Below are 17,696 nucleotides of genomic sequence, written 5' to 3' on the forward strand. Positions count from 1 at the left end.
GGTGGGCGCGCATGAGGGCTCGGCGCGGCCGTGTGGTTGCAGGCGGCGTACGTGCCGCCGTGCGCAGGCGCAGTGGCGGTCTCGCCGGTGGCGGTGGCGGCGGCGGCGGCGGCGGCGGCGGGCCGGGTGGGGGGCGGCGGCCATGGCGTTGTCGCTGGGCGAAGGCGGGGGGAGCCGGCTGCGGCGGCAGCTGGAGTCGGGGGGCTTCGCGGCGGGGGAGTACGTGAAGCAGCTGTCGCAGCAGTCGGACGGGGACCGGGACCGGGACCGGGACCGGGACCTGCAGGAGCACCGGCAGCGCATCCAGGCGCTGAGCGAGGAGACGGCCCAGAGCCTGAAGCGCAACGTCTTCCAGAACTACCGGCAGTTCATCGAGACGGCGCGGGAGATCGGCTACGTGTGACGCGCGGAAAAGACTTTGCAACCCGAAAGGTTAGAAAGTAGGTATGTTTATTGCGCGCAGATGCACGTGGCGGGGGATCGCTCCGCCACAAACGTGCCTCCCCACCGTGGTCGCTTGTCCAGTACTTATACAGTTAAAGCGGTCGCCTGTTTCAAAACGCCTAAACATATTCATGCCCTATCCCCGAAAAGGCATTTTTTTCCGGTCCCTTCATTTCCATAATCTCCGCCTCGGGCTCCTCCTCGGTGCGCTTGCGCAGTTCGTGGGCAGGGGACTTCAGGGATGAAGGCCGTAGGTCTTCCTCGCTGTTGTACTCCTCACCTCTCCCCTGGAATCTCTAATTTGTCTGAGCTTGCAGTGCCAGACTGGTTTCAGCCTCGTCTGTCCTTGTGAGCACATCTGGCTGTCTCCTTTTTGTTCTTGTTTAGAGATGGATGTTAGCGAGCCTTCCTTAGCCCTTGTCTCCTCCTGCCTTTGACGCCTTTGAGCCGTGAATTTTGTCCTTGATTCTGTCTTTTCTGTTTCCCTTATCAGCTTCTTTCTCAAGCAATTTGCAGGAGTTAGTGACTAATTGCTTCCTTGCATGCACGTTAGTTCTGGGGAGCAAATTTTAATAGTTTTCGCATTTTTCTGTGTAGCTCCCTATGAATATTTTTGATATATGTATATATTGGGTTATAAAACATGTTTTCTGTATGTCCCCCTATCAATTCCCCCCTTTTCTATTGAGTTAAGTAAATTCTTTTACTTGGCTATTCTGTCTGATTGGTATAATGCTTTGTACATTGTAGTTATTCTTGTAATTGTACGCCAAACCCGCATATATAGGGTCGCTACTAGAAATAATAAAATAGCGGTAGCTATCAGCAACACTACTCTTGGATGCATTAGGATATTGAAAAATCCGGTGGCTGAAGGTGACCACCCGAAAAGCATATCCCACCATTTGTGTTCTCCGTCCTTTTTTACCCTTTTCAAGACCCTACTTATCTCCTTTGCCTCATGATGAACAGTTATTAGAGTTTCCTGTGCATTATTCTTGGCTTCCTCTAATATCCGTATTAAGTCTGGGTGTTTCAACAATCTTTTTGTCCCTATAGGTGTGGGTTGTAGTTCAGAATCCGTGTATAGTTTGATCTCAGGATTTGGTGAGAAACCACAGGAGCCAAGTGGCTAAAGTCACATCCTGTGATGGTGGTAAAAGTACAAATAGAGAAATTCGAGTGATTCCTGGTGTCTGTTTCTACTCCTTCTACGGACACAAAACTACATGTTGTTCTTAAACAAGCACAACCTTTTCCTGCGTATACGACCACTGTTTTTGGACTGGCGTTTGGGCGAATTTCAAAGTGACGGACCTTTTGGTCGGTATCCAGGCAAATGTCTTGTGCGCTCGTGGTATTGCTCTCGCAGAGAAATCCCTGTTGCTCTCGTACAATACGGGATTCTAAATCAACTGTTTGCCATTTGTTCTCTACCTTTCGGGCCCATGTCCTGTGTTCAAAAGGATGAAGCAAAGTTTGACCATGATTTATTCCCAAGGCTATTATGGGATATATTAGAGTCACTGATGCCTTGTGGGTAGTTAACACGAGGGCAGGGACTGTGTGTGTGGTGGGGTTATAGGTAAAGTTTACCGTTTCCCACCAGGACTGGAGCTCTCTTGCCGTATCAGTGGCACTATCCCAAACTATTTTTCGTATTTCTGTGGGGAAGACCCCTTCCTCTCCTTCCCTTATAATAGAGATGCGGTTCTTGATTGCATCCACAGCTGGGCCTGGATACAGCTCAGGGCCAGTGAGATATTACTTTGGAGCCCTCTAATTGCATCTGTAGTGATATTATGATCCCTTATGTTTGCCCGTTCCCAGTCCGGTAAAACTTCCGACACCAACCATTGGGGAGCTCCTAGGGAGCTAATAGGGAGGATTGTAATGGCTGTTGTCGTTTGGACAGATCAGCGGTAGAGGCAGCTAATTTGTCAATGATCACTTCTGAACCTGTGGTATTTAGAACCCCGGGTCCTGTCCCTAACACCCCAGCTACATCCCGTGGTATTCGCCTTTGAAAAATATCCGTTCTCCTGCGTAGCCAAGTGGCCCACCCTTCATAGGAAGTCCATAAGAAAGGGGAACACAATGGTTGTCTTTCTGAAACACTAGTTTGCATCATCAGTTTCGCCCTCTCTAGAGACCACTCTGGGTTAAATAATACTTGTTGCTGACCTGTATTTCTGATGACATACGGACCAATCTCATAAATCTTAGATTCGAGTTTGGTTTGGGTTCGGACTGTTTGAGTGCTCGTATCAGCTGTATAGGTTGTGCAGGGCCCCACTGTCGTAGAAGGTACAGCATCTATCTTAAATTTAAAGGATAATCCTATTTCACCGCGTGCCCAGGCGCGTGTTACAAAGACAGGATGCGTTAGAGTAAAATTATGCCAACAATCCAAAATACTGCAAGGCTTTCTGTTTGTTGTGTTTGTTATTATACTGGATACAGATCTCTGGTTTGCCCTTTTGTAGGAGTTTCCGTGAATTACTCAGCATCCTACGCTTATGTTTTGACCCAGCATTCCCTGCAGTTGAGGCATCGTTCTCTGAAGGTCTGTGCTCCAATAATTTTCGGGGTACGCTTCATTTCTCTGCGTAACCACGGTGGCAAGGCTTAAGCTTTTTCTATCAGAGAGCGGTCCCATATCCCCAGTATATGCAGTGTGAGCTTGGGTGCGTGGCCATTCTGGGGTGTTACCGTTCGACCCCTGGGTTACTATAACTACCAATACAGTAATTTTCCTGACTAAATCTTGGCAGGCCGAGTTACTGAACGCTTCCGGCTGCAATATTCTCATTTCGCTCGGCGAAGCTTTAGTTTCAGTTCATCCTCACCCTGTGTTACTTTCCAAGGAGTTTTGTGAGCTTTCTTCACTCGGGAGTGGTGAATCCAGGTGCATTGTTCCCTGATCTTGGTTGCCGTGAAAGAGGTGAGAAGCACTTGGTATGGTCCTTTGCCACTGTGGCTCCAAAGTTTTCTCTGTAAGAGACTTAACATACCCATAGTCTCCAGGTTGCATGTTATGCACTGGCCCATCCAAACCCCTGCATCGGGTTCCAAACACCTGTTTTTCACTTTTACGAAGCTGTTTCCCTAATGCCACCATATAGGAAGTCATCGATTCTTCGCCAGTTTGTGAAGAGGTTCCCTTTTGTACCCCATAGGGTCGCCCGTATGGGATTTCAAATGGGCTTAGCCCTTCTTTAGCTCGGGGTCTAGTTCGTATCCATAGCATTGCTAGGGGTAGAGGTTGTGGCCAGGCCAAATTGGTTTCTTGTCCTAATTTAACCATCTGTTGTTTAATCAGGTGATTCATTTTCTCCACCTGGCCACTAGATTGTGGCCGGTATGGAGTGTGTAGTGGCCAATCTGTCCCTAGATGGTGGCTTATTTGTTGCACAACTTTGGAGATGAAGTGCGGCCCTGTATCTGAGGACATCACCGCTGGGACTCCAAACCTGGGTATGATTTCTTGTAGCAACACCTTGGTCACCTCTCGAGCTTTAGCTGTTCTGCATGGGAAGGCTTGTGGCCAGCCCGAAAAGGTATCAGTTAGCACAAGCAAGTATTTATACCCCCCCTTTTCTAGGAAGTTCCGAGAAATCAGTTTGCCAATGTTGTCCCGGACAATTCCCTTTCCCAGTTTGGCCCGTTTCTGGTTTTGGGACAATTTTTGGATTAGTCTGGAGGCAAAGGTCACGTTGCTGAGTCGCTTGTCTGACTGTCTGTGGTGTATAAATTTTGAGCTGTCACGGGTCTGATAAGGTATTTGTATAATGCCTCGGCCCCGCAGTGTCCCTTCTTGTGTTCCTTCCGGACCAATGGCCAAACCGTATAAGAGGGGGGGACTGTGAGTTTCCCGTGTGGTGTTACAGCCCACCCGTCCTCATTGTATGTTCCTTCCAAATCTGTGATTAACTTTCGATCCTCCTTAGTGTATTCTGCCTTACCTTCTAGGGTTATCTGTCCATCTGGGGCTAGTGCTCCCTCTACCTTTACCGTTTCTTTAGCTGCCCGTTTTGCCTCTCTGTCCGCCAGTTTGTTTCCTCTTTCCAATTTGGTGCTCACTTTCTGGTGTGCCCTAATGTGCGCAATTGCCCCTTTTTCAGGAAGTTGGACTGCATTCCAAAGTCTTAAAATTTCCTTCGCGTGCTTGATAGTCTTTCCTTGGGAGTTCAACAGTCCTCGCTCCTTCCAAATTGCTCCGTGGGCATGTACCCCTCCAAAGGCGTATTTAGAATCAGTCCAAACATTCACAGCCTTTCCTTCGGCCCTCTGCAGGGCTCGAGTGAGGGCTATGATCTCGGCCTTTTGTGCTGAAGCGTCAGCCGGTAGTGGTCCAGATTCTATTACCTTTTCAGTAGCGGTGATGACGTACGCAGAACGTCGTTTTCTGCCCAGGATATAGCTGCTCCCGTCTGTGAACCAGTGCTCTACCCCATCCGTGGGGGTATCCTTTAGGTCAATGCGGCTAGAGTACGTGGCCTCAATCGTCTCGAGGCAGTCGTGGTCCACTGGTTCTCCAGTCTTCCCGCTAAGAAATGGAGCTGGGTTGACCACGTTAGCGGTCACAATCTCAACATCGTTCTGCTCGACCACGACAGCTTGATATTTCAGGAGTCTCTGTGGGGAGAGCCCATGTCCCCCTTTTACTTCAAGGACTGTAGACACCGTGTGAGATACTAAACCAGGCATTTTCTGACCCCGGGTAAACTTCCGAGCTTCCTGAACGTTCAGGATGACTGCTGCTACCGCCCTTAGGCAGCCAGGCCACCCTTTGGCCGCAGCATCCAGTTGTTTGGAGAAGTATGCCACAGCTCGTCTGTCTGGTCCCAGGTCTTGTGCCAGTACTCCTAATGGTATTCCCTGCTTTTCATGGGAAAATAGGAGCAATGGTCCCCTCGCATCAGGGAGTGCCAGTGCAGGTGCTGACATCAGGGCCTCCTTCAGCCGATGGAATGCCCGATCTGACTCAGCATCCCACTGGAGGTGACTTGAAGTGGATTTTATCAAGGAATACAGTGGTTTGACCAGCAGGCCATAGTCATGTATCCAGAGCCGGCAGCACCCCGTCGTTCCCAGGAAGGTCCGCAGTTCTTTTACAGTCTGTGGCCGAGGGGTCTGGCATATGGCTTCTTTCTGGGCTTGCCCCAAGGACCGTTGCCCTGCACTGATCTCACACCCTAAGTACGTAACCTGCTGCAAAGTCACTTGTGCCTTGTTTCGAGACACTCGGTACCCCTGAAGCCCAAGAAAGTTTAATAAACCTACAGTCCAGGTGACACAGGCTTCTCTGGTTTTAGTTGCAACGAGGATGTCATCCACGTATTGTGGTATTTTTCCTTCTTCCGCTGGTGGTTCCCATCATTCCAAATCTTTCGCTAGTAGGTTCCCGAAGATGGTAGGGCTGTTCTTGAAAGCTTGTGGCAACACCGTCCATGTGAGCTGGGTCTTCCGACCACTCTTAGGGTTTTCCCGCTCGAATGCAAAAATTTTCTGACTGGCTTCATGGAGAGGGAGGCAAAAGAAGGCATCTTTTACCTCTAAAACTGTAAACCAAATTACATCAGGAGTTAAGGTGATTAGCAAGGTATATGGATTGGCAACCACGGGGTAGAGATCCTCTGTTATTTTGTTAATGGCCCTCGGATCTTGGACTATTCGATAGGACCCATCTGGTTTTCGGGCCGGGAGAATGGGGGTATTGAACTCCGATTCGCATTCCCTCAATAAGCCCAGTTCTAAGCATCGCTCTCTTTTCGGGCGAATCCCTTCCCTGTCTTCTTTCTTTAGTGGGTATTGTTTGATTCTTACCCCTCTCTGTCCGTCCTTCAAATTTATTGGTTGGGCATTCTTGGCACGTCCTGGGGCATCAGTCGCCCAAACCCCGGGGCAGAGCTGATTGATGATCTCCTCGTGGATTTGTCCTTCTATGGGAATATTAACCAAAGGCAAGCTCCTTATTTGTACATATTGACCATCATTTACCTCCAGAGTAATCTCACCCTTTTTGAATTTTATCATGGCCTCCAGCTGTTCCAGTAGGTCCCTTCCCAACAGGGAATCTGGTGAATTTGGCATATACAAAAATTGATGGGTGCCTACCTGCTTGCCCAGTTTACATTTTAATGGTTCAAAAAAATAAGCTTTTTCGCTCTGGCCAGTCGCTCCTTTTGCCATGACATAGTCGTTTCCTAAAGGCATTAAAGCTTGATTCAAAACTGAGTATGTTGCCCCCGTATCAACTAGAAACTCCATTTTTTTTCTTGTTTTTCTCCTAATTTCATTGTAATCCATGGATCCTCTAGGCAGTCCTCCTTCCCATGTGCGATCGTTTTTCTTGGGTTATCGCGCCACCTAGTGTTCCCCTGACGCTGTCGCTCCGGACATTCCCTTTTCCAGTGAGCAGTCTTTCTACATATAACACGTTGATCCCTGCTCAGGGGCGCCGGTCGGCGTCCCGTCCTGGGTTTAGGTTTCCCTTCTCTCTCTTCTCTGACTCCTGCCACCAATTTGCCTAGACTCTGCTTATAATTGTCCTCTCTGTGGCTGAACACCCTCCAAGCTTCTTCCAATAACACTTCCAAGTTTTGAGTGCTCCTCACCTCTCCCCTGGAATCTCTAATTTGTCTGAGCTTGCAGTGCCAGTCTGGTTGCAGCCTGGTCTGTCCTTGTGAGCACATCTGGCTGTCTCCTTTTTGTTCTTCTTTAGAGATGGATGTTAGCGAACCTTCGTTAGCCCTTGTCTCCTCCTGCCTTTGACGCCTTTGAGCCATCAATTATGTCCTTGTTTCTGTCTTTTCTGTTTCCCTTATCAGCTTCTTTCTCAAGCAGTTTGCAGGGGTTAGTGACTAATTGCTTCCTTGCGTGCATGTTAGTTCTGGGGAGCTAGTTTTAATAGTTTTCGCTTTTTTCGGTGTAGCTCCCTATGAATATTTTTGAGAGATATATATATTCGTTTATAAGATATATTTTCTGTATGTCCCCGTATCACCGGGACCTGCAGGAGCACCGGCAGCGCATCCAGGCGCTGAGCGAGGAGACGGCCCAGAGCCTGAAGCGCAACGTCTACCAGAACTACCGGCAGTTCATCGAGACGGTGCGGGAGATCGGCTACCTGGAGAGCGAGATGTACCAGCTCAGCCACATCCTCACCGAGCAGAAGGGCATCATGGAGACCGTCACCCAGGCCCTGCTCCAGGCCGACCGCGACGACCCCGCCCTGGGCACACGCCGTGCTGCCGCCGCCGCCCCCTTCCTGCCGCTGTTGGCAAAGGAGGCCGCAGCCAGCGAGGAGAAGCGGCAGCGCACGCTCACCACCCTCCTGGAGAAGGTGGAGGGCTGCCGCGACCTCCTTCCTGAGAGCCCCGGCAAGTACCTGGTCTACGACGGCGACCTGGTGGAGTACGATGCTGACCACATGGCGCAGATCCAGCGGGTGCATGCCTTCCTCATGAACGACTGCCTGCTCGTGGCCACTGCCCTGCGCAACCGCTGTGGTGCCTACCGCTACGATGCCCTCTACCCCCTGGATGGGCTGGCTGTGGTCAACGTCAAGGACAACCCGCCCATGAAGGACATGTTCAAGCTGCTCACGTTCCCCGAGAGCCGCGTTTTCCAGGCCGAGAACGCCAAGATCAAGAAGGAGTGGTTGGAGGTGCCGGAGGAGACCAAGCGCAACCGGGCCCTCAGCGAGAAGCGACGCCTGGAGCAGGAGGCCCTGCCCCGGCCTGCCCCGCCGCCCACCGAATCCACCAACCCCTTCGAGGAGGAGGAGGAAGAGCCCTCTGCTGGGGAGGAGGTGGTTGGCCTCTCACTTGAGTGGATCCAGGAGCTGCCCGAGGACCTGGATGTCTGCATCGCTCAGCGGGACTTTGAGGGGGCGGTGGACCTCTTGGATAAACTCAACGAGTACCTGGGGGACAAGCCTGTGAGCCAGCCCTGAAGGAGCTGCGGGCCAAGGTGGATGAGCGGGTCCGGCAGCTTACAGATGTGCTGGTGTTTGAGCTGTCTCCAGACCGCTCGCTGCGGGGAGGGCCGCGGGCCACCCGCCGAGCCGTGTCTCAGCTCATCCGCTTGGACCAGTCCACCAAGGCCTGTGAGCTCTTCCTGAAGAACCGGGCGGCCGCGGTGCAGACGGCCGGGCGGCCGCGGTGCAGACGGCCGGGCGGCCGCGGTGCAGACGGCCGGGCGGCCGCGGTGCAGACGGCCGTCCGACAGCTGCGCATCGAGGGTGCCACGCTGCTCTACATCCACAAGCTCTGCCACGTCTTCTTCACCAGCCTTCTGGAGACGGCGAGAGAGTTTGAGACGGACTTCGCTGGCAACAATGGCTGCTACTCGGCCTTCGTTGTCTGGGCCCGCTCTTCCATGAGGATGTTTGTAGACGCCTTCAGTAAGCAAGTGTTTGATAGTAAAGAGAGCGTGTCAACTGCGGCAGAGTGCGTCAAGGTAAGAGGGTCCAAAGGGGGTGGTGTGACGTGATAACCAAAACAAAGGCTGCATAGCTCGTAAATCCTCTTTTCTAGCCCTAGTTTAGTTGGCTTTTGAGTACAAGAACCAGGGGTAGCGATCGTGAAACTTCTCCCAACTGCTTACAAAATATTCCATCCACCTCTTCATCCTGGCTGGGTGGTCTGTAACAGATTCCCACCGCAATATCAGCCTTATGTGCCTGTCCTCTGGTCCTTACCCATAGTGACTCGACCCTGTCATCACTGACATTAACTTGTGTGCATGATGTTACAGAGGAATGCACATTATCACTTTTAAAACGTGTTATAAAGCAGACTATTTCTATTACCCATCTTCTTGCAAGATACTAAGGAATTTTTATTAGCCCGGAGAAAAATTCTGCTTCCCGCTCCTTCATCACAACTCATCAGACATTACAAAAACTTCCTAGATAACATTTCCATAAAGTAAAAAATAGTTGAAAATAAATTTTGACCTTCAAGATTTCTTGCCCAATAACCAGGTTCAAGACAACTTAAGAGCAACCTCTTACAATAATGAAATAGCTAAGTAACCCCCACCTAGTTTAACCTCTAGAAATGTTATCATCCGAATCAGTCTGAGCAATTCCAGTGGAACACTACAGCACGAGATGGCTTTCGCCTTTAGCTTGCAGAACCATGTGTTGACAAATAGCTTGCACACATTTGAACTCTCTCATACCTGATTTGTCTTGGAGATCAAGTATATTTGTTTCTCAGGTGTCCAGTCAGGCAACTTATTTTGCAGTTCAGTGAAGCATGTTTGTTCAACGTTCGTGACCAGTTTGTGGTGTTACAGACAGTATCTAAACTCACTCAGGACAAAGCCAACTGAGACAGAAGATGACATTTCTGACAAAATTTACCAGTATATTTTAAAACCATACTGGTAATCATTATTAGAACTGTGGGAAGGACACTGTATTCAAGAACAAAACCTTACACAAACAGCATTCACAGTAATATACCCCCAAAACCTGTTCATAATAGCCTGCCATAGGTAGCCACTGCAAAGCCTATCCACCCAGCTCTTTGTCACCCTTCTCTCTGTATCGAAAAGATCTTGGCATCATAATACTTCATTTTGAAAACACGCATCGGCAGAGGTGATCTTTTTCCACAGCCGCTCCAGAATTGCTCAAATGTTTTGAAAACAGATCTAATTTAGGACGTTTGAGTGTTTGAGACAGGTCAGTTCCCACATTTGTTTTCTATTTGTTGTTCAAATGAACACCACTGATGTGTAAAAAAAAAAAAAAAAAAAAAAAAAAAAAAAAAAAAAATCCATTTAACAATACTCACAATCCTCCCTTCTTTTATCAGTTGCATTGGGAAAGAGAAACCAGGAAACTGATGAGAACAATAGTAAGGGAAATAGCTCTCAAAAAATGCTTCACGACACGAGAGACCATTCATGATCCGAATCTAGAGCCCATCTTAAAAACATACGGTAGCACAAATACTTCTGGGTAGTACTGTCCTTGTTAATGTCAGCTTTCACTGGGAACGCTGACAGATACTGCCCTTTTAAGAAGGAAGTATGGAAAATGAACAGGCCGAATTAAGTTTTGGAATCAGTATTTTTAAAATTTTCCACAGAAATGCAACAGAAGTGAAACTGTACTAAAAAATAGGATGGAGGAAGCGGAGGTTGACGCTGTCTGTGTTCACCAACACCTGTTTTTACATTTATTACATGAAATTTAAGAAGGAGAAGTGTCAATAGAGAAAAGATCTATTAAACCAGGTTGTTACTTGTTACATAAGTAAGCCCACTGGTGAGTAACACAAGATGGCCACAACTGCCATGTAAAACCCCGGCTTAAGGAACATTGAAAATGCAGTACCAGTTTATTCAGCATATGCAAGAACAATCCAGTTCCCGTTAAACACCTGTAGCATCAGCATTTAAAAAAATACACCAATGTTTAAAGAAAGTTAAGGTATCGCTCGTCAAATTCCATTGCACATCACTTTATTTCCCCATTTCAAAAGGGAGCAGCAAGTAATTAATTTACATAAATAAGGCAAACCTGCATCCAAGGGTAACACAGCCATTTAAAGTTGTAGAAACAATGCAGGAAACAGCAGAATTTATTTTTTCTTTTCTTTAAAGAAACGTATTTACAAGCAGGTTTTGCAAGGAAGGAATCAAGCTGCTGTTGAACCTGTTAAATACTTTCAGTGCGGCAAGAGAACTGTTAACATTTCAGAAAGTTTACTCAGAACACATCTGCTTCGCACTTACGACTTTTCACAGCACAACGGTTTCATTCCTCAACGGACTGGCTTGTTGGATCCCAATCGCCAAGCTGGCTGGCTTCCAGAAGCAGCAAAATGGACTGACAGCTAATGTCAATTTAATGCCATTTGGACTTGTAAAGGACTGGAAGTTTAACTGAAAGATCATGAAGGCTTTTATGACATGGCCGGGAACAGTCTGTACCAGTATTGCTAGCAGTACTCCTTGCAAGTTTTACTTGCTGGTGTCAGGATATGGCGGTCAGTTACTTATGCACGTTAATACCTATATCCTAAAAAACTAGTGAACTTTCAACATAGGGTTTGTGTAAAGCATCAGAAAGAGCGGGAGGAGAATCTAGCTGGGATCCTGACCAAAAGACACATGAGAGACTGAAGTTCATGAGCTTCCATTTGACTTGTAACAGTATGCCTCATTTTTAAAGCCCTTTTGAAAACAGGCCTCAAATGATTTTTTTTTTTTTTTTAATGGAGCCCTTCAGGGTAGATGAGGAGAAGGCCTTACAAAGTATCCTGAGGTGAGAGGGTCCACCTGAGAGTGTAATTGTGCAAAATATTTACAATTCTAAACAATACCTGCTACAATTACATTGCCATAAACAGAAGACTTCTTATTTGTTATAAGTGGTTAACTCTAAGAGGTGGCCACTTTAAGTGGCCAAAAACACTTTAAAAAAAAAAGAAAAAATCCAAGTCAAAGGGGTCTTAAGAACAAAGATAAATTAGCAAGATAAAAAATGTTTCACTTGTAAAAGCTGCCTCAAAAATACGCAGTTCAGCACATAGCCACCTTCTCTTGTATTACCCAGCTTCTGCAGCAAGAACGTTGGCGCAAACATCCATCTTCTAAAACCTGAGTATTCGAGTCTTTGGAACACAAGTAGCAGCTCACTCCTTAGTCAGCGCTGATGTGCAGCTCCACCAAATTTGTTGTTGAGCCTGCTGCCCAGTAGTTTAAATTCCAGTTCAGAAAGGGCACGTAGGGAAGTAACCACAGCTAACCAAAACCTGAGCAAAGGAGTTTTCAAGTCATGTTTTCCGTCCTGGTGTATCTTTTTGAGACAACTGTCTGAACGGTTTTATGCGAGACAAAAATCGAGGTGTCTATTTATGTCAGGCTCCAAAACCTCGGCCTGGCAAACAGGACAGATGACTATTTCATCCTGCCTTACAGCAGTGCTGGAACTTGCAGAGGACGTGGCAGATTCGGCTTTGGTTTTCATAGCTGTGTTTATACAGGTACCCGCTTTTTTAATGAAATAGTTTTCAAAGGCAGTTTGGTCTTCCGTTTTTGGCCATTGCTGCAGAGTACTAGCACACTCAGAATCTTCTTCCTCAGGTGCAACCTGAGCTGCTGTTGTCTGCTCAAAAGGAACTTGTTTCGGTGGCCTGTCAGAAAACGGATTAACCCTATAGTCATGTGCAGAACCTTGGTTTCATTTTCCATCCGTAACACGAGCAATTTTAGCAGGCAATTCACTAACGTCCTCGTAAGCTTCTGTTTGAGCAACAGAGAGTTCAGGAAACTCACGCTTTGAAGCCAAGTTGATTTTGTCCCTGGCGTCATCAGTATGAAGTTGAAAGATGCCACTACGGGGCGATTTTTCGAATTTTATCTCGTTTTTAGGGACTGGTATTGTCCCGACTCCTGAACAATGTGGTGAATCGGCTGTTCCGGTGTTTCTAACACTGCTGCTGGAAGTCGTGCTTTTTTCCGAGAGTCCACTGTCTCCCCCTCCAAGCCGATAGCCCTTTCCACTAAAAGGCACCAGATCTTGCGTATCGTGCGTTTGCTTCTTGTCTGCAAAATAAGAAGACAATCCAATAAGAAAAGTTATTAAGTTTTGGTCGCGGTAGTGACCGACACCGACAAAAATATATGCAAGAAGGCAGCCTTTATTAAGTTACAAAAGCCATGATGGCCGAGCTGGCGCAGCAGAAAAAACCTACCCTTTTATCACCTTTCTTATCTGTCCAGCGGTTCCTGCACTAAGGCTGCTAAAATGATTCGCTCAATAGCTCTGTCCATTCACCTCTGTTCACATACTGATTGGCTGGTGCTCCTACTGGATTTCCCAGTTCATCTACTGTTCTCTTGCCAGATTTCTGCTCTGTGGTATTCACTTGTTTAGTCTCTTCTTGCTCAGTCTCTTATCACCTCCTCAAACCTGTTTACAACATTCTTCATCCACTTCTTTCATCTTCTGGCGGGTATACTGGGATGCTGTCGAGGCCAATTTCACCTTCCTCAGCCAGGCTATCCCCAACAAGTTTTTCATCTATAAATCACGGTTTTGCTCTTTTATGGGCTTCACCTTAAAAATCTGCCGCTTGGAAATAGCGCGGCAAACTAAACCTTTTGCGAACAATTAAGTTGAGAAGGAGCCTAGAAATGCACAAATAAAATAGGCGCTGTTCTTTGCTACATAACAGTAATACCTAAACAAAGCTTATGTAGCGGTTGATCTGTATTTGCTCAAGGAACTGTTTGGACAAAAACAGTTTGGAAAAGAAAAATAGAATTATTTTTCAATACCTTTGTAAGTTGCCGTGGAATTTGGAAGTTTTGCTGCTCGAGTTTTCCCCTTGGATTTCTTAGAGAAGTTCTCTGGCTCCTTCACTTTTGTGAATGTACCTCCACATGTCTGTTGATGCTCAGCCCACCAAGCATCTCGTGCAGAGGGCGCTCTATTCATTGAACGTTTCACATATCCAAAGTACGGTTTTCTATCTTGACAGGGGCCATTGCATCGCCACCAGTGCTGGCGGTAAAAGTCCACCTCCTTATGAAAAGAATGTCTGATCTAGGTTTTTAAAAAAAAAAAAAAAAAACACAAACAAAAAACCCAACAAAAACCAAAACCCAGCAGCAGTCATTCAGAAAGTTTCTAATTTTACGCCACTAGCTCTACAGTATTTTTTAAAAACTGTATTACTACTTCATTCCTTCCGTTACTGCGGTGATTTTTACATTACCAGTGAAAAGAGCTGATCCTGGGTAAAATTTGATCGACATTTACCTAGCATTAAAACAAAGCTTTAAAAAACCGGACAGGATGTGTAGGAAGAGGTCCTGGCTATCTTGTCTGAACTGCAGTACAGTCACTTGGAAAATCTATCTACAGTTTCACCCTAAATGACGTACTGTTTAGAATGCACTGTAAACAATACCAGTATGGCATTCTCCCTCCAGCTATTCTCTTAGTTGATCTTATCAGACACATTACTTTTAAAGATCATCCACCCATTAGCCTCTACCGATATCAATCTTAGCTAAAACAGACTGCTCTTCCCCAAATGCTTTTCTGAACACGAAGCTATTCTGTCCCTGGTATCGTTAAGCTGTTTCAAGTTTAAAACAAAACTTTTAACGAAAAATACTTACAGGGGGTATACTTGAAAATTATATGACTAACAACTCGCTGCATCTTCCTCAACCTGCTCCCACCGTCATCCCCAACAAAATAACTATGGAACTGGCATACACTTGGATGCCCAATTTGTATCGCTACCAACTGTGGAGTGTCTAACAAGAACAAGTGTACTACTCATAGCACACCAGGCGTACTAAAAAACCAAATCATCAAGAAACCTCTATTAAATCAGGTTAACTGGATTATGCTTACTGTGACATTGGCTCCACTCAAGTGATTAATGCGATGCATGTGTTTGCGGAACTCTGGTCCGTGAGGTTCACGATCTTTGTTATTATTAGTAACAAAAAGCAGGGCGTGGATCATTTCATGCAACAGTGTCTGAAATGATGAAAACCATTAGCTATTTACTGAAAAGGAGCACATATCATTTCAAAATTAGGCTGGAAGCATTTCACTCCTCTGCATTTATCTTGGTACCGATCTAGCTTTCATGCATTCACATTCAGTCTGGGTCATAAAAGCATAATATACTTATTCTACCTGCCAAATCAAATTACCTCTATTCCCATACCACCAAAACATGCTGGAGAATATTACTACAGGAAGTGACATTCCCAAAAAGAGGAGAGAATCTTAAGTCAGATCTTGAAAGAAGTCATCCCCTCCCCAACCCAAGAAAAGAGAGACTTGTGGGAAAGCTGAAACTCTACAGCATTTCTGTTCATGAAGGAAATTCAAATGCTGAGCCAATTCAAAGCAGCAGCCCTGACAGAGGCGCAAATTTATGTTTACAGTCATATCCTATATCCTTATTTTCTGCTGTTGGCCTTTTGACCTAAAAGATGAAACTACAGCCGTTTTCTGATCTTGCTTCCAGTGCCTGTTTGGTTTTAATATTAAAGGAGAGTTTAGGAGTAAAAGAGTTGGGTGTTTTTTTTCCTTTATAAAGTCAGGACAATAAACAAGTGACTTCAGATTCCTACTCAGAGTTGCCCATTTAGAAACATGAAACTGAAAGATTACCATGATATTGCAACACAAACGTGTCAAGAAAGCCACCACTATTTTACGACCTATAAGCCACTGTATATAAGAATGCCATGTGACATGTAAAATGTTGGTATGGAGCGGGGGGAGGCACCGTACGTTTTATCTGCATATTCATGAGCAATCTTGAGATACCTCAACAAGATCCCTCCTTGGTCTTAACTTCAGGAGCGGCTCACTTAGACGAATGGAACACGTTCCACTTTTTTGGTCACAGTGACACACTCCCACAGAGCTGAAAGAGACACAGAAGACAACATGAAAAGCTACTTGTTTCTGTAGCACGTGAAGGACATTGAGAATTGGAGTTAAAATGCCTTTCCCTTCCAACACATGCTAGGTAACTCAGAACGTGAAAAAGCACTTTTAGCAATACTCAACGTCATAAAGCAAAAAAAAAAAAAAGCAGCCCCCAAGCTCCTTAGAATAACTCTATTAGATCTCTTGCAATCACTTAATTCAAAGCTGGCAATCCTGAAAGAAAAAGGAAAAAAAATCACAATGGACTGCTCCAAGCTAACCTGTTCAGGAGGCAGAGGACTGTTTCCATTAGAACTCCTGATGGAGTGAAATACATAAGAGAGAGGCTGGAGATTCACAGCAGCCAGCACCAACTGAACTGCTGGTTGCCACAGTTTCGCCCCCTCGCCCTCTCCCACCTTTTGAGGTGTTACTGAACCTTCACACACGACCACTTCTGCATGCTAATCCAGCAGAACGCACCTCATTTATTATTTTTTGTCGTCCCCGAGCTAGTCCTCTACCAGTTCAGTATCCGAGTATTTCAAAGTGTCCAAAGAGTGCTACAACCAGCAGAGGACGAGAGGGGGCAGGACTCCAGCAGCCAGCAACGGCATCAGCTGACCTGCTGCAGAACTGCCGCCAAGCTTTTTTTAAATTTCAGATTTCTCGCTTATTCCCTTTCCTAGTCTGTTCTAAGCCTTGTTAATACACTCCTATCATTTCACACCTGCCTTTCTGCCATGCTGTAAAGCTATCATAAAATCTGAGAACAAGAAAAATGACAGCAACACAAGAACGTTCTTTCAAGTTTGAACATACACAGGGTAGGACCAAGTCATTCATTCCCCTTGAAGTCCCCTCCAGTTTTGCCCGCAGCAGGGGAAGAGCCGTTTCTAGCCGCCAAGGGCGAGAAATGCAGGACAAAACAGGCAACGCCAGTGACCAAGTCACGTCCTGGGGTCCAAACTACATTAGAAAAGCAGGACGTTGAGCAGCTGGAGGAGAAGCTGCGGCACTCGGACATCGTGCCTAGGAAGCCGCAGTTCGGAACAGCTCAGTGACAAGTGACAGCTCCCCCTCCCCGAAACCCACCGCGCTACCACGAGAGGAGCTGCTGCTTACCTGACCGGTCACAGCCTCTGCCGACAGCCCCGGCACGGCACCGGCACACGCCGCCGGGGCCCTTCAGAGGCACGGCAGCTTCTGAAACCCCGGGCCGGCAACACCGCTCGCTTCCCCCTCCGCCTTCCCGCTCCCGGCGGGCCCGCCCCTCGCCCCTGCTCCCCGCCGGCGCCCCCCCGAGAGCCCCGGCCCCCTTCGCCCCAATCCGACCCGACCAGAGGTCTTACACGGTCATGCGCGGGCTCCACGACACCTCCACGCCCCCCAGCAGCCCCCAGAAGAACGCATCGTTGAACTCCACGAAGAGGCTGTGCACGTCGGGGATGGGGTCCAGCAGCTCCCACGCCTCGTCCACCACCGAGAGCGGGCGGGGCTGCGAGGAGCCCCACGAGGCCACAGGGCGCTCCGCTACCGCTGCTGTGCCGGGGCTGGCCTCCGCCTCCTCCGGCTCGCCCACCACTACTTCCCACTGCTCCTCGATCCACAGCTCCACCTCGAAGTCATCTGCGCCTTCCTCCATCCCGCACAACGCCAGCGAGCGGCCGCCCAACCGCCCCGCCGGCTCCGGCACCCCTGAGCACAGCCGCGCTACGACGCAAACAACGCCACGCCCCCTGCGCGTGCAGCCCCCAACGGACTCCCCTCGGACGCGTGCGCGTGCCGGGAGCCGCGCGGCACGCGCCGCGGGTTT

At 47.7% G+C, this 17,696-nt stretch overlaps 2 protein-coding genes and 1 pseudogene across 2 annotated transcripts; 1 reads left to right on the forward strand and 2 right to left on the reverse strand.

Moving 5' to 3' along the window:
- Positions 1 to 142: 142 nt before the first annotated feature.
- On the forward strand, positions 143 to 11,314 carry LOC147415973 (exocyst complex component 8-like). Its single transcript, XM_086482356.1, is given in 5 exon segments — positions 143 to 254; positions 7,452 to 8,399; positions 8,402 to 8,598; positions 8,665 to 8,910; positions 11,071 to 11,314. Coding segments are annotated over 5 exon segments (1,740 nt in total). The 3' UTR covers positions 11,308 to 11,314.
- LOC147415974 (uncharacterized) lies at positions 358 to 2,572 on the reverse strand. Its single transcript, XM_086461836.1, is given in 5 exon segments — positions 358 to 393; positions 1,280 to 1,524; positions 1,527 to 2,148; positions 2,151 to 2,321; positions 2,324 to 2,572. Coding segments are annotated over 5 exon segments (1,323 nt in total).
- Positions 11,315 to 12,295: 981 nt separating the features above from the next.
- On the reverse strand, positions 12,296 to 17,525 carry LOC147415975 (DNA-dependent metalloprotease SPRTN-like; annotated as a pseudogene).
- Between the last annotated feature and the right edge of the window lie 171 nt (positions 17,526 to 17,696).

The sequence above is a fragment of the Leptosomus discolor genome, chromosome 2, assembly GCF_034619465.1.
Source record: "Leptosomus discolor isolate bLepDis1 chromosome 2, bLepDis1.hap2, whole genome shotgun sequence".
NCBI classification, from domain to species: Eukaryota; Metazoa; Chordata; class Aves; order Leptosomiformes; family Leptosomidae; genus Leptosomus; species Leptosomus discolor.